The sequence below is a fragment of the Lactuca virosa genome, chromosome 1, assembly GCF_052849685.1.
Source record: "Lactuca virosa cultivar CGN04683 chromosome 1, Lactuca_virosa_CGN04683_v6, whole genome shotgun sequence".
NCBI lineage: Eukaryota > Viridiplantae > Streptophyta > Magnoliopsida > Asterales > Asteraceae > Lactuca > Lactuca virosa.
Window position 1 is genome coordinate 137,776,514 of NC_136426.1, and position 14,833 is coordinate 137,791,346.

The 14,833-nt window shown below is 35.6% G+C and overlaps 1 protein-coding gene across 1 annotated transcript; it reads left to right on the forward strand.

Annotated features, from left to right (window-relative positions):
* The first annotated feature begins 9,761 nt into the window (after window positions 1-9,761).
* LOC145106825 (RAF-like serine/threonine-protein kinase 20) lies at window positions 9,762-14,377 on the forward strand. The gene is made up of 10 exons (XM_079043758.1): window positions 9,762-9,953; window positions 10,188-11,561; window positions 11,641-12,287; window positions 12,359-12,439; window positions 12,554-12,706; window positions 12,784-12,947; window positions 13,016-13,163; window positions 13,250-13,372; window positions 13,457-13,544; window positions 13,960-14,377. Exons 2-10 carry the CDS (start codon window positions 10,421-10,423, stop codon window positions 14,130-14,132), a joined length of 2,718 nt encoding a protein of 905 aa, XP_078899884.1. The 5' UTR covers window positions 9,762-9,953; window positions 10,188-10,420; the 3' UTR covers window positions 14,133-14,377.
* The last annotated feature ends 456 nt before the right edge of the window (window positions 14,378-14,833 follow it).

Consider the following 14,833-nt stretch of genomic DNA (forward strand, 5'->3'; position numbering starts at 1 on the left):
TTAATCAGCCTCCAAACCCTAAAACGTATGTGCTAAACCCTAATCCCCATTCTCTTCCATTTTGTGAGCGAAGAGTGATTTGTGGAGCTTAAGAAGAAGGAGATAGTGAGAAGAAGGAGGAGATCCAGCAAACCAAACCCTCACTCTTGAGCTTGATCATCTTGTGGACTGTTGTAAGTCTTCAAGACTTGATTTTTATCTTAGAAAACGGCTAGATTTTGAGTTTACTCTTCATTTCCCATTATTCTTGTTGATTGCATGCATGAGATTCATAAAGTTTGCAACTTTATGAATCTCCAGGGCAAAATAGTCCCAAGGTGGGCTAGATCTAGTTTTTGGCCAAGCAAGGATGCCATGCAAGGGTTTTTAGTGTATTTTTTCCCTTTTTGGCCATTTTGACTTAAGGACATGCATTGGACATGTATGTCCAAAAAGTCTCCATCTTTGGAACGTTTTGAGGACTAGAAACTCTTCTGGAAAGGAGGGATCCAGTGTTGGATTAGGTGTCTAAGCCCATAACTATAATTGATATGTACTTGAATTGATAGCAACACAATCCTTTTGGGTTGCCCTCAACCTAGCAACTGGACAAGGAAACTATGAAAGGAGAGATATTAATTTATAAGATTAATAAATTAATATATATAAATGATTTATTAATATGTTAAAAGATTAATATATTAATTAGAAATCATTATGTTTAATTAATAGTTAGCCAGAAATTAATCAGAATTAATTTTGGGGTTAAAAGTATTAATTGTAAAGTGCAGGGACTAGTTTGCAATTATCTAATAGTCAAGTGGAAGGCTCTAGAATCTCCTTAGAAGGAGGTGGACGAAATCTATAGGGGAAACCCTAAGGATTTCGTCCAAGGGGGATTTGGATAAGGCCCTTGGGTTTGCTTAAGCCCTAAGCAAAGGAGCATTAGGGTTTTCCCAAAACCCTAGATCCATCAGCTATATAAGGAGCCTCCCAGCTCTCCAAATCGGTCACCACTTCTGGGAAGAAACCCTAGGCCGAAATTGCATACTCTCTCTACCCTCTCTCCTCCAAGTTTCCTTCTTGCTAGTTATTGGGTGTGATTCCATTAGAGGCATTACATTTGTGGTGCTAGGCTTCCAAGAAGATCAAGATCAAGATCAAGAGGATTATCAATTGTTTGCTATAACAATTGAAAGGTATGTAACTCTTAAACCCTAGTTTGTTAATTTCGAAATTAGCCTCTCTCCTCTAGGGTTCTTGTTTGCAATTCAAAGTTGTATGTTCAATAGTTAAAACATAGATCCAAAGTAGGTTGCATGTGAACTTAGGAATTGTTTTCTAGTTTATTTGTTTTATCTAAAACTCATCAGTGGTATCAGAGCCAGGTTTGTTTTAAACTGAATTGCTATAATTGTTGAATTGCAAATTAGGGTTTATAGCCATTAAACCCTAAAGGCCAAATTTTCGATTTTAGGGTTTTGGTTCAAAGGGTTTTCGAAAACCCTAGCCTCCAAAGAACCCTAATCGAAATTAGGGTTAGGGTTTTGAAAACCCTAGCCTCCTCCCTTTGAATTTCGAAATATGCCTAGTGATTTTAGGGTTTCTTGTTTTGGATAATTGTTACTTGATTAGATTAATTGGATAATTATCCTTTACCCTAATTTTCGAAATTTAGAGGGATAAGGATTAGGATTAAATTAATTGATTAATTTGATTAGATAATCCTTACAAGATTTAATAAATTGATTAAAAGTTAATTAATAGATAAACATTAAATCTAGTAATTTGGTTTATTTTAAATTTAAATTAATAGTTTAATTTTCGAAATTTATATAAACCTTAAAGTTTTAAAAAGTTTAAAACATACCTTATATATGTATTATAATTAAAAGTTTAATATTATATATGTATAAGAATATGGTCAGTCAAATCGCTAGTATGCCTCATTCACGAAGCTAGTCTATAAGGGGGGTATAAGGAAACTGCCTATAAAATGGTAGTTGAATGGGTGTCCACTCTCACCCACTGCTTCCTTGATTAGTGGAGGGTCGTTAGCAGAACGGATTTGATAGGACAACTACTTCTCATTAAAAGTATAATGCTATTAAAGAAAGTACTAGAACATTGTTTTACAAAATCCCAACTCTAGTTACTTTAGGAAAAATGTGAAAAGTATGCTAATCCATGAAATTGCACATTATGCTTTATTGGTCGTTAGTGGAGCGTGTGTGGTTAACCAGCACACTAAAAGGCACTAATAAAGAGTAGTGGGTATCTCATAATTATCATTTTGATGGAGCGTGTGTGGCTTACCAGCACATCAATAGTTAATGATAAAGACAATGAGGTTACCAAGCACATTTGCATGGTTATTCACATCTTGTTTGTGATCCTCGGCATCCCAGTCACAAATAGAAGAGCATAATCTGAGATTAAAACATGCCATTGAATAGTTTCAATGTATCTCAAAAGAATTAGGAATTTCACTTCGTTTGTTTCGTCTAATGGTGGAATTGGTGAATCGTCATTCACCTACCTTTATGAAATTTACACTTGGATCTCGGCATCCCATTTCTAAGTTGTGAATCTTCATAGTTGGATCCTAACCTTGATATTATATCTTTGGGTTATTATATTAAGGTATCTTGAAATCTAACTAAAACTTTCTTTCTTTTCAAATGTCTACTCCTGGAAACACTTCTGCTTCATCCTCCTCCAACCAAAACTTCTCTTTGCTCAATATCTGCTCCAAAGTCGTTATGGATGGCTCTAACTATAACGATTGGATGCGCAACATCAAGATGGCGCTTCGTTTTGAGAACAAAGAATATGTTCTTGAAAAGGAGCTCAAAGAGCTTGATGAGTCTGAACTGGAAGAGCAAAGGTCCTCCTAAGCAAAACTGGAAGAGCAAGGCTCAAGCTGGGTCATCTGGTAATGGCCCAAAGGCTAAGCCTAATGTTACCACTCCCCATGTTTCTGATCCAAAAGAGGTCGTTTGCTTTTTCTGCAATCAAAAGGGGCATTGGAAGAGATCTTGCCCACAATATCTGCAAGATATCAAGGATGGCAAAGTAAAGCCATCTTCGGCAGGTATTTACACTATTTCTTCTAATAACTCATTATCTTCTCGTTCATGGGTCCTTGATACAGGATGTGGTTTTCATATCTGTTCTGATTTGCAGGGGCTAAAGGAAAGTGAGGAGATAGAGCGAGGAAGGATAGACTTGATCATGGGAAACAGAAAGTCTTCACCAGTGACCAAGATCGGAGTTTATCAACTTTTGCTTAGTAATGATGTTAGATTAGATTTAATAAATTGTTGCTATTCGTCTGAGATGACGAGAAACATTATTTCATTTCATGCATTGTTCAGACAAGGTTTCAAATATTCTTTTAATGATTTGAATGGTTCAATTTCTGTTCATAAGAATGGTGTTTTTGTGTTTGAAGCTTTACCTTGTGATGGTGTGTATGAAACAGTGACTTGTGTTGATAGCTTAGGAAATAGTGTATTTAATATTGACTTGTCTAAAAGTGTAGACAAGGCATGCTTGTGGCATTGTCGTCTTGGACACATTAACAAGAAGCGCATAGCCCAACTCCAAAAGGATGGAGTGTTGGAATCATTTGACCTAAAATCAAATGATATGTGTGAATCTTGTCTTTTGGGAAAGATGACAAAATCACCATTCACAGGGTCTTGTGAAAGAGGTGAAGGTCTGTTGGATCTCATACACACAGATGTGTGTGGGCCCTTTAGATCAACCACAAGGGATGCTAATCGATTCTATGTGACTTTCACTGACGATTATAGCAGATATGGTTATATCTACTTAATCAAACATAAGTCAGAAACCTTTGAAAAGTTCAAAGAGTTTAAGCATGAGGTCGAAAATCAATTGGGCAGGAAGATAAAGATACTTAGATCCGATAGAGGCGGGGAGTATCTTAGTATCGAGTTCAACGACTATCTAAAAGAATGTGGGATAGTCTCACAATTAACTCCTCCTAGGACACCACAGTTAAATGGTGTAGCTGAGAGGCGTAATCGAACCTTGTTAGACATGGTTCGTTCTATGATGAGTCGTGCTTCGCTTCCTATTCACTTCTTGGGGTATGCCTTAGAGACAGCCGCTCACATCCTCAATCTTGTCCCTACAAAGAAGGTTGCCAAAACACCTCACGAAATGTGGACGGGGAAAGTTCCCTCGTTAGCACATATTAAAGTCTGGGGTTGTGAAGCTTTCGTAAGACGAGAGACTCACGACAAGCTAGCAGCTAGAAGTGAGAAATCTGTTTTCATTGGTTACCCAAAGCAGTCTTTTGGATATTTGTTCTACAGACCTAGTGAAAACGTGGTCTTTGTAGCACGAAGAGGAGTCTTTCTGGAAAGAGAGCTCATATTCAAAGAGGACAGTGGGAGCACAATTGACCTTGAAGAAATTCGAGAGTCAGCCAATGAAGGAACCTTAGATGACACTAGCACTCAACCAGAGGAAACAGTTCCTGTTGAACCAGTTGATAACTCATTACCTCTTCGAAGATCCACTAGAGTGAGTGTGCCACCTGAGTTGTATGGTTTTCATATTACTTCAGATGGTGACACATTCATTAGTGATAGGACACTGGTGAATTTGGATGAACCAGTCACTTACAAGGAAGCAATGGCAGGCCCAGAGGCTTCCAAGTGGAAAGAGGCAATGGACAGCGAGATTAAGTCCATGTATGACAACCAAGTTTGGAATTTGGTTGATAGTGCACCAGGTCGTAAGACAGTTGGATGCAAATGGATCTTCAAGAAGAAGACAGACATGGATGGAAATGTGCACACATTTGCAAAAGGTTTCACTCAAACCTCAGGGGTTGATTATGATGAGACCTTCTCGCCAGTAGCTAAGATTAAATCTATTAGGATATTGCTCGCCATAGCTGCCTTTCATGACTATGAAATCTGGCAGATGGATGTCAAGAGTGCTTTCCTTAACGGGAAGTTGGTTGAGGATGTTTACATGAATCAGCCAGAGGGTTTTGTTGATGCAAAGTTTCCCAATAGAGTATGCAAGCTTGAGAAATCCATTTATGGATTAAAACAAGCATCTCGCAGCTGGAATCTTTGCTTCCATGAGAAAGTCAAAGAGTTTGGTTTCTCTAGAAGTGAAGATGAGTTCTGTGTGTATATCAAGGCTAGTGGGAGTATAGTAACTTTTCTGGTGTTATATGTCGATGACATATTACTCATTGGTAACGACGTTCCGACCTTGAAAGATGTTAAGTCTTGGCTTGGAAATTGTTTTGCCATGAAAGACCTTGGAGAAGCTGCCTATATTCTTGGGATTAGAATATTGAGAGATAGAAAGAAGAGACTAATTGGACTTAGTCAGAGCACATACTTGGATAAGGTACTAAAGAGGTTTAGTATGGAAAATTCCAAGAAGGGAGAGCTACCTATCCAGAGCAATACCAAATTAAGTAAGATAGATGAGGAAATAGATGACATGAGTCGTGTACCTTATGCTTCCGCTGTCGGATCGATCATGTACGCTATGACATGTACTCGCCCTGATGTGGCATTTGCTTTGAGCATGGTCAGTCGCTATCAGGGAAACCCGGGTAGAGCTCATTGGATAGCCGTTAAGAATATACTCAAGTATTTGCGAAGGACAAAGGACTGGGTCCTTGTGCTTGGTGGCAGTGATACTTTGAGAGTAGATGGTTACAGTGATGCCAGCTTTCAAACGGATAGAGATAACTTCCGTTCTCAATCAGGCTGGGTATTTTTACTGAATGGAGGAGCAGTTACTTGGAAAAGTTCCAAGCAAGATACGGTGGCTGATTCTACTTGTGAATCAGAGTACATAGCAGCGAGTGAAGCGTCGAAAGAAGCAGCTTGGTTGAGGAACTTCATCGGAGATCTCGGAGTTGTTCCAACCATCCAGGAGCCTATGGAACTGTTCTGCGATAATGAAGGAGTGGTTGCCTTGACAAAGGAACCAAGAGATCATGGTAAAACCAGACATATCGACAGAAAGTACCATTTTATCAGACATAGAGTGGAAGAAGGCCATATTGTAGTAAAGAGGGTATCATCTGAAGATAACCCAACATACCCCCTCACAAAGGGTCTGAGTAGGGCTAAGCATATTCAACATGCACGGAGCATAGGACTGAAAGATGATATTAGTTTTAGTAGTTAGATTAGTTTTGTTCTGAAACTTGTAACAAAGTAAATGTAATTGACTTTTGGTGATTAAATAATAAGTATTGTTTATAAGTTTGGTTACTGCCTTCTGTCAATTGTTTATTATTGTGTTTCATATTTTGCATGTTTTACTTCCTGAATAATAAGATTATTCAAACTCCACAGTTGCTCGTACTTTTGGAAGTGAGTAGTGAATTAAGACTGTCGTGAATTGGATTGCAGATTGTCTGAGGATAGACATGGCAATAGAATTGCTGCAATGTTCATGAGTACTCAGAAATTAAGATTCGAGTATTGGATAAACCCTCGCTCAGAGTATTACTTCATGGAATTCATCACTAGTAATACTGAGACGATAATATCTTATAATCTTGAAACAAAGATATATGAGTTGTAATTTACAAGTCGGTTATACATTGGTGATATGAAAACGCATCAGTAACTTGGTGTTATAAAACGTATTGTCGTATATAATTTGATGAGTAAAAGATACAAGCATATGAGTCAGCGTTTATTCGTTCCTTTTGCCCTAACCGGAAAAGCGATATTTGTGGGCCCCTTGATGATTTGGTGTTGACTTATGTGCTGGGCCCAGCCAGGACTAAATTGATGTGTTCAATTAGAAGTCCTACATCATCACAAATCAAAAATCGGGAAACATAGATTCTGGACAAAGAGATTGATTACGTTCCATGTCTTATGTCTGGGGATATCATGCAGAACGAAGGATTATATGATCACTTATCTTAGGACACGTAACTGACTGGGTCAGAGTTCGGCAGCAGCTTTTGGAAGCTACAATTTGTTGGTCAAATTTAGAAAGGCATACTAGCAATTATAGTTACACACTTATCCAAGTGGGAGACTGTTGGATTAGGTGTCTAAGCCCATAACTATAATTGGTATGTACTTGAATTGATAGCAGCACAGTCCTTTTGGGTTGCCCTCAACCTAGCAACTGGACAAGGAAATTATGAAAGGAGAGATATTAATTTATAAGATTAATAAATTAATATATATATATATATATATATATATATATATATATATAAATGATTTATTAATATGTTAAAAGATTAATATATTAATTAGAAATCATTATGTTTAATTAATAGTTAGCCAGAAATTAATCAGAATTAATTTTGGGGTTAAAAGTATTAATTGTAAAGTACAGGGACTAGTTTGCAATTATCTAATAGTCGAGTGGAAGGCTCTAGAATCTCCTTAGAAGGAGGTGGACGAAATCTATAGGGGAAACCCTAAGGATTTCGTCCAAGGGGGCTTTGGATAAGGCCCTTGGGTTTGCTTAAGCCCTAAGCAAAGGAGCATTAGGGTTTTCCCAAAACCCTAGATCCCTTAGTTATATAAGGAGCCTCCCAGCTCTCCAAATCGATCACCACTTCTGGGAAGAAACCCTAGGCTGAAATTGCATACTCTCTCTACCCTCTCTCCTCCAAGTTTCCTTCTTGCTAGTTCTTGGGTGTGATTCCATTAGAGGCATTACATTTGTGGTGCTAGGCTTCAAAGAAGATCAAGATCAAGATCAAGAGGATTATCAATTGTTTGCTATAACAATTGAAAGGTATGTAACTCCTAAACCCTAGTTTGTTAATTTCGAAATTAGCCTCTCTCCTCTAGGGTTCTTGTTTGCAATTCAAAGTTGTATGTTCAATAGTTAAAACATAGATCCAAAGTAGGTTGCATGTGAACTTAGGAATTGTTTTCTAGTTTATTTGTTTTATCTAAAACCCATCATCCAGATCCCTAAAGTCTTGGACCAAATGGCTAAGCTTTGGAGCTTTCCAACCTTTGATAAGGGCCTTAGAGCATTCGGAGTGGTTCTGGAAGGTAAAGTTGGAAACTTTATGTGACAACCCGTTAATTTTTATCTTGTAAAAACTCAACCAAAGTCAAACATATCAAATTAAAGTCAACCTTGTGTATTGATTAATTTAATAAAGTTAAATTAATGATTTTGGTTAGGATAAATCTTGTGTTAAAGTGTGTAAAGTTTAGAAGGAAAATCACCCAAGAAACCGAGGATTCTCGCCTTAACCGAAAACCCTCGGACTGCCCTTCTTTCTTCGGACCGCAAACCGAAGGAAAATCACCCAATTATGTAGATCTTCTACGTAATTTTGAAGTGTCAGAGCTCAATCCCTCAGATGTAGCATTTCCTTTACCTAATGAAAAGGTACAAGAACTTTAGTCTTAAAAAATTATGTTGGACTACTGGGAGCAGCGTATAGAAAAGGAAGTTTGTTACAAATATGAGAGAAGTCAAAAAACTCAAACTTGAAGCTTGACGGTATTTAAAACAAATCAATAAAAGCCAGTAGTGTCTTTTATATGATGAAAATCGTAGATGAGGTATCTTAACAACAAATATCTCTGAGAGTATGAACAATGCGTTGAGGGGAGCAAGACATCTACTGATTAGGGTGTGTATTGACCTTACATTCAACACAATTGTGCAACTTTTTAGAAAGCATAGTAATGTTGCAACAAATTGCAATACACCTCTACCATCATGTATGTGGCGTCTATTTTGTAACCAACACACTCGTACACTAAGCCATAATTTAACCGAGTTTGATCACAATGAAGGCGTCTACATAATTGTTACAAAGTTACGGATAAATGGCACCAGAGGAAATACGTATACTGTCCATTATTTTCAACAAACATGCACATGTGGAAAATGGAAAATGGAAAGATTCCCGTGTTCTCATGCTCATTCAGTTTGTCGGTATAGAGGGGATAACCCTCTTTCTATTGTGAATAATGTGTACACTACAATGATGTATAAACATTAGTATAATTCTGCTTTTGTACCGCTTTCTCACGTTGATTATTAGTTAGAGTCAGATCGGAAGATCCAAGCATATTACTCGAAACTCTCTGTTCATCAAGGTCGGAGACGTTCAAACCGTTTTCGTAATGAGATGGACATTCGCCACCCCGACGAACCTCGCAAATGTGGACTATGCCACCAACCTGGTCATAATCGAAGAAATTGTTCAAATTCTCAACCAAGATACAATGTCATGTGAAGTATGTACTTTTATTAATTTATGTTTAAATGTGTGCTTAATTTGTATTGTTGTTTAATGCTTATTTAATAATGTAATGTCATATTTAAATGCTTTTGTAATTTCGTAACAATGTAATATATTCAATATTGGTGTTTTATTTGGAGATGTTGATTAGATTTATTTAAAAATATAATTTCCTAAAAATAATACATGAACATATTTTTAAATAAAGTAATTAATGTATAATATATAATTTGAATAAAGTAATTAATATATAACATATAATAAGGTTAAAAGGTAGAGTTTTTAATAATAAAAGCTATATAAAAAATAAGATAGAAGCTAAAGGACCAAAAATGTAAAATCTGAATTTTGTTTAATTCTAAAGTCGATAAACTGGTGGGGTCCCAAGCAAAAAGACATATATTTTTACAAAGGAAAAAAAAACTACGCTCTATTTTTACCAAAAACTCTTAAACTTTGCAACCGTTAAAACATACGAATATATGATCCCAATTCATAAGTTAGTTAGGGTACCCCCACCCGCCTCCCACTTTTTTCATCGGTTGGTGGCGCGTAATCCTGACAATTATGAAAGATCAAACTGCCTCTATCTTTTTACACCTCATGAATAAACAAAACCGAAATCCCTAATCGGATTTTCTGTCTGATCCCCATGAGGGTTTGATTAGATAATGAAACCTCAATCTAATTGAATCCATGGGGAAAATGGCAGGTAACCATCGATTCTCAATAATTCATCTTAAATTTATGTTTTGATGTTTCATACGGGAATGTCAAATTTATGTCATAATTCTCAAAGAAAACTTAGAAACGGAAGGTCTCCATGGACCATGTTTTTTTTTCCTGTTATTGTTGGTTTCCATGCAATGTGATTTACTTTGTGGATTTTTATTGTTGATAAGTTGTTCGATGAAATGTTTGAACGACAGTGGTTTTCTGATTGCAGGATGCTTTGAATTGTAACTTATTGGAGTCAAATGAAGACGTGCAATCCTTTTTTGTTCATAATTTGATAAGAAATTGAAGAACAACAGCTTGAAGGGGTATAGTTTTTAATCCGAAGCCCATTTCAGTTGAGATTTTCCTACCACAACATCTCTTGTTTTGGAATATCAAGCCCTTATAAAGTGCATCTTTTGCAAGACTACAATAATGCTAATTCACTGCTGAGCAATCTTTATGTCATCAGTTTTATTTGAGACAATGACAAATGAAATTTCGGGTAGTTCAGGTACTTATGTATATAATGGTATAACAAGGCGTGAAAGTGATCTAGACTCCCGTATACGCAATCTATCTGTACAAACAGGCGAAGAATTTTCCCCAGAATTTATAAGAGAACGCACACCTAGAAGAATCATACAAACAACCAAAGAATGTCCTCAACAAGTTTACATAAAAAGTCAATCATCAAGAAATTTATTAGAAAATCTTGAAGATTGCCCCTTAGAATACCCTCAAGATCATAACACATATACAGATCCATACCAACAAAAGAAAGTAGGGTTTCATTTCAATCCTAACCCACAAATTCTTTATGAAGATCATCCTCACATAGGACTTCAACTTCCGGTTGAAGTAGAAAAATATGCATATTCTGATTATTCTTCTTCTGGAAAAATGAAATTTTTATGTAGTTTTGGTGGGAAAATATTACCAAGGCCAAGTGATGGGAAGCTTAGATATGTTGGAGGGGAGACACGGATTATATCTATTAGAAAAGATTTAAATTATCAAGAACTTATAAATAAAACTTCATATATCTGCAACCACCCTCATACAATCAAGTATCAACTTCCAGATGAGGATCTTGATGCGTTAATATCCGTATGTTCTAATGAAGACTTTCACCATATGATAGATGAATATCATGAACTTGAAAAAGGGTCTCAAAGATTACGTATTTTTCTTATAAATTTAAACGACCTCGAGAGTTCAGATTCTAATGATTCAAGTTCTATTCAGTATGTGGTTGCTGTAAATGGCATGAAAGATCAATGTGCTCGCAAGATTTCTAGTAAAGAATCTCTAACTCTTCAACCAATTGAAGGCAGTTCATTGAATTTGATGAAATTAACAAATCAAAATCAGGTGATTCGGACTCCTGTTAATGTGATGACGTCATATATGCCACCTCAGATGCCATGTCAGCTTAATTATGGAGATCGAGTGGATCAACAACCAGCATATGGGAGCTCTTATCATCTTGATCTTACTTCTTATCATGCCAATGATCATGGCAATGTTGATGTTCAAACACCTGTAAATAATGAATCTGCAATCCAGCCAAAAAAGTTTGTTTTCCCACATGATAAATCTGGTATGTTTTATGACCTTAATTTCTCATTTGGTCCTCATCATTTGACTATTTTCCCCTTGTCTACTATCGCTATGAGCAGATTACATGGTTCAATCTTTAATGCCTACCCAACATGAAAACCCTTTCTTCGTGCATCAAGAGATGATAAAGGAGACAAGTCAAACATCTGAAGTTGAGTTTCCTCCAACTATCATAACTTCTGATTTTAGCAATCAATATACTGAATGGAGTCAAGATATAAGGGACCCACATCAAAATCAGCACAACCATGTATATCCACCTTCAAATAATCAAAATTATGTTGTTAGAACAGAAAGTAGCAATGCAATCTTCAACCTATCTTCTGGATGGCATCATGACACATCGGCAGAAATGGGAATTGCTGACGTGTATGCTGAAAACTGTGTTCTCTTATCATCTAACAGAAGTGGAAGCGGGTCCATTTCGAGATCAAATTACGAAAATGCCCCTCATATGAATGACGTCATCATTACAAGTCCAGCTGTTTCTTCTGCCATTAATAATGACGTTTCTCGTTTTGGAAGCTTTGTGGAAAATGATAGTGTCCAAGAGTTTCCTGTTATTGTTGAAGATGTAACTGATAATCAGCCACCTGGCATCCCTTCATCTGCAGCAGTGATGCCATATGTTCAAGATGAATCAAGTGATGGAGTTCTAGTGATTAGAAACAGAGAAAACGAGATTGTTGCTCAATCTCATAGCAAGGTAAATTATTTATAGAAATTCATTTTATTTAGTAATTTTATTTGGTCAATTTGATTAATCTCCAGTTTTAGGATGTTGAGGATGAGAAAGGAGTGAAGGGTGAACACCATACAACAGTAGCTGAAGTTGAAGCTGGGATGCATGGTCTGCAGGTGATGTAATTCATGCTCTCTCCTGTTACAAATAGGGCGAATAAATAAAAGTTTAAAAAACTTTAATCAAATAAAGATTTTAGCTTATTTTAACTAAGGATTCCTTAGATGCAGATCATAAAAAATGCTGATCTTGAGGAACTACATGAATTAGGATCTGGTACATTTGGAACTGTTTATCATGGTAAATGGAGGGGAACAGACGTTGCTATAAAAAGGATTAAAAAAAGTTGTTTTTCAGCAAAAAAATCAGAGCAAGAGCGATTGGTAATTTGATATTTCTTGCATCTAACCTAAATTATATATAAAGAAAGATTAGTTTTGATCCATGATTCTTTTATTAGACTAAAGACTTTTGGAGAGAAGCTCAGATACTTTCAAGACTTCACCACCCAAATGTTGTGGCACTTTATGGTGTGGTGCCAGATGGGCCCGGGGGAACATTATCCACTGTTACTGAATATATGGTTAATGGTTCACTTAGACATGTTCTATTGAGAAAAGATAAGTAAGTTGAACATCAATTTATTACTTATTTAAAAAAATGGATATGAAGAATTAACATATATGTTGCAGATCATTTGATCGGAGAAAGAGGCTTCTAATTATGCAAGATGCTGCAATTGGCATGGAGTATTTGCATTGGAAAAACATTGTTCATTTTGATTTAAAATGTGAAAACTTGCTTGTTAATTTGGGAGATCCTCATAGACCCGTATGCAAGGTAATTCATATCTATTTTCTTATAATCTATAATATTTCAAGTAACAAATATTACATTTAAAATACCATTATACAATTAAATTCCAGGTTGGTGATTTTGGTTTATCAAGAATTAAACGAAACACACTTGTGTCGGGTGGAGTAAGAGGAACACTTCCATGGATGGCGCCTGAGCTTTTGAATGGTAGCAGTACTAGGGTTTCTGAGAAAGTAAGGGCAAAATAGTAAATTACCCTATATCATTGAATCTAGTTCTACATATCTTTTTTTGTTAATCTCTATGATTGTTGTCAGGTTGATGTATTTTCATTTGGGATTGCAATGTGGGAGATTTTGACTGGAGAGGAGCCCTATGCAGACATGCATTGTGGGGCCATCATAGGTAAGCTCTCACTTTTCAAAACTATAATTGATATTATATTAACAGTTCAATGTCAACCCATTTACGTGAAAAATTGGTCAATTTAAGCTATTATTAATGGGTAAGGTTGGTTAAATTGAAGGGTTTAATGCAAGAAATAGCAATGTATTTTTATTTATTTATTTGGTTATATTGAAGTACATTGTTGTAATAGAAAGAAACGAAGGTAAATAAATGAAATTACATTGTTGTTTCTTGCATCTAGCCAACAATGAAAAATATTAGTTCAAAATTAAAATTCCAATGGGTACTCCAAAAGTGTTATATAGATATGTTCATGAAATTGGATCATTATCTCAACAATAGGTTTTGTAATGACATTTTATATATGTAGAAATTATTTATTAAAATTTGAAGCTCCAAAATTGTTATGAAGGTGGGATTGTGAGTAATACACTACGGCCTTCAATCCCGGAACGTTGTGATCATGGATGGAAGACACTAATGGAAGAGTGTTGGTCATATGATCCAACAGACAGACCTACGTTCACCGAGATAACACACAAGTTTCAAATTATGTCAAAGAGATATAATCATGCCAAAAGATGAAATATATATAAGAAAAAAAAAGATGAAAAGCAATGTATCACATTAGTTTATAATGCCATATCAACTCTTTTATAGCACTCAATATATTGTAGTTCAAATGTGGCAATATCATGTAACCACATTTGGTGTCAAGCATATTGTTCTAGGAAATGGAGGTGCAAAACTTGATCGAGACACTGAAATCGATTATATTCGGTTTGGTTCTCATTCTCGGATGTAGATTTTTTTTAAACGGGTCCATAACAAACCACAAACCTTTTTTTATTTAAAAAAACACTCATATTTGAAATGGCATGAGTTTATATGCATAAATTTTAAATTATAAAACCTGTTTGGTTAGATAGAATGATATGATAAATGAATAGGACGAACATTACACTAATAATGTAATGCAATAAACAAGATGATGGATCCAGCCATTACATTTCATTATCGTATTTGGTTTACCTATATGAATAATTCAGAAATAGGATAAAATTTCATGTAAATATTTTATGTTATATGTAATATAACGCATAGTTTAAAATCTAGTGTATAACAGAATTACACAATTCAATCAACTATAATCGACGGGTTTTTCTTGTACAAACACAAAAAATTAAACATAATAAAAGATCACTAAAATTTAACTAAGATTATAATAATAAAATTTATTTTCTATTTATGTTTGGGTACTGTGCTAATGAAATGAGTCATTAACT

Excerpts from the sequence above, each read along its gene's own strand:
- LOC145106825 (XM_079043758.1), top strand. The coding sequence starts at position 10,421 with ATGTCATCAGTTTTATTTGAGACAATGACAAATGAAATTTCGGGTAGT. Across the intron at positions 12,948-13,015 it reads GTTCTATTGAGAAAAGATAA|ATCATTTGATCGGAGAAAGA; the intron begins GTAAGTTGAACA and ends TATATGTTGCAG. Across the intron at positions 13,164-13,249 it reads CTCATAGACCCGTATGCAAG|GTTGGTGATTTTGGTTTATC; the intron begins GTAATTCATATC and ends ATTAAATTCCAG.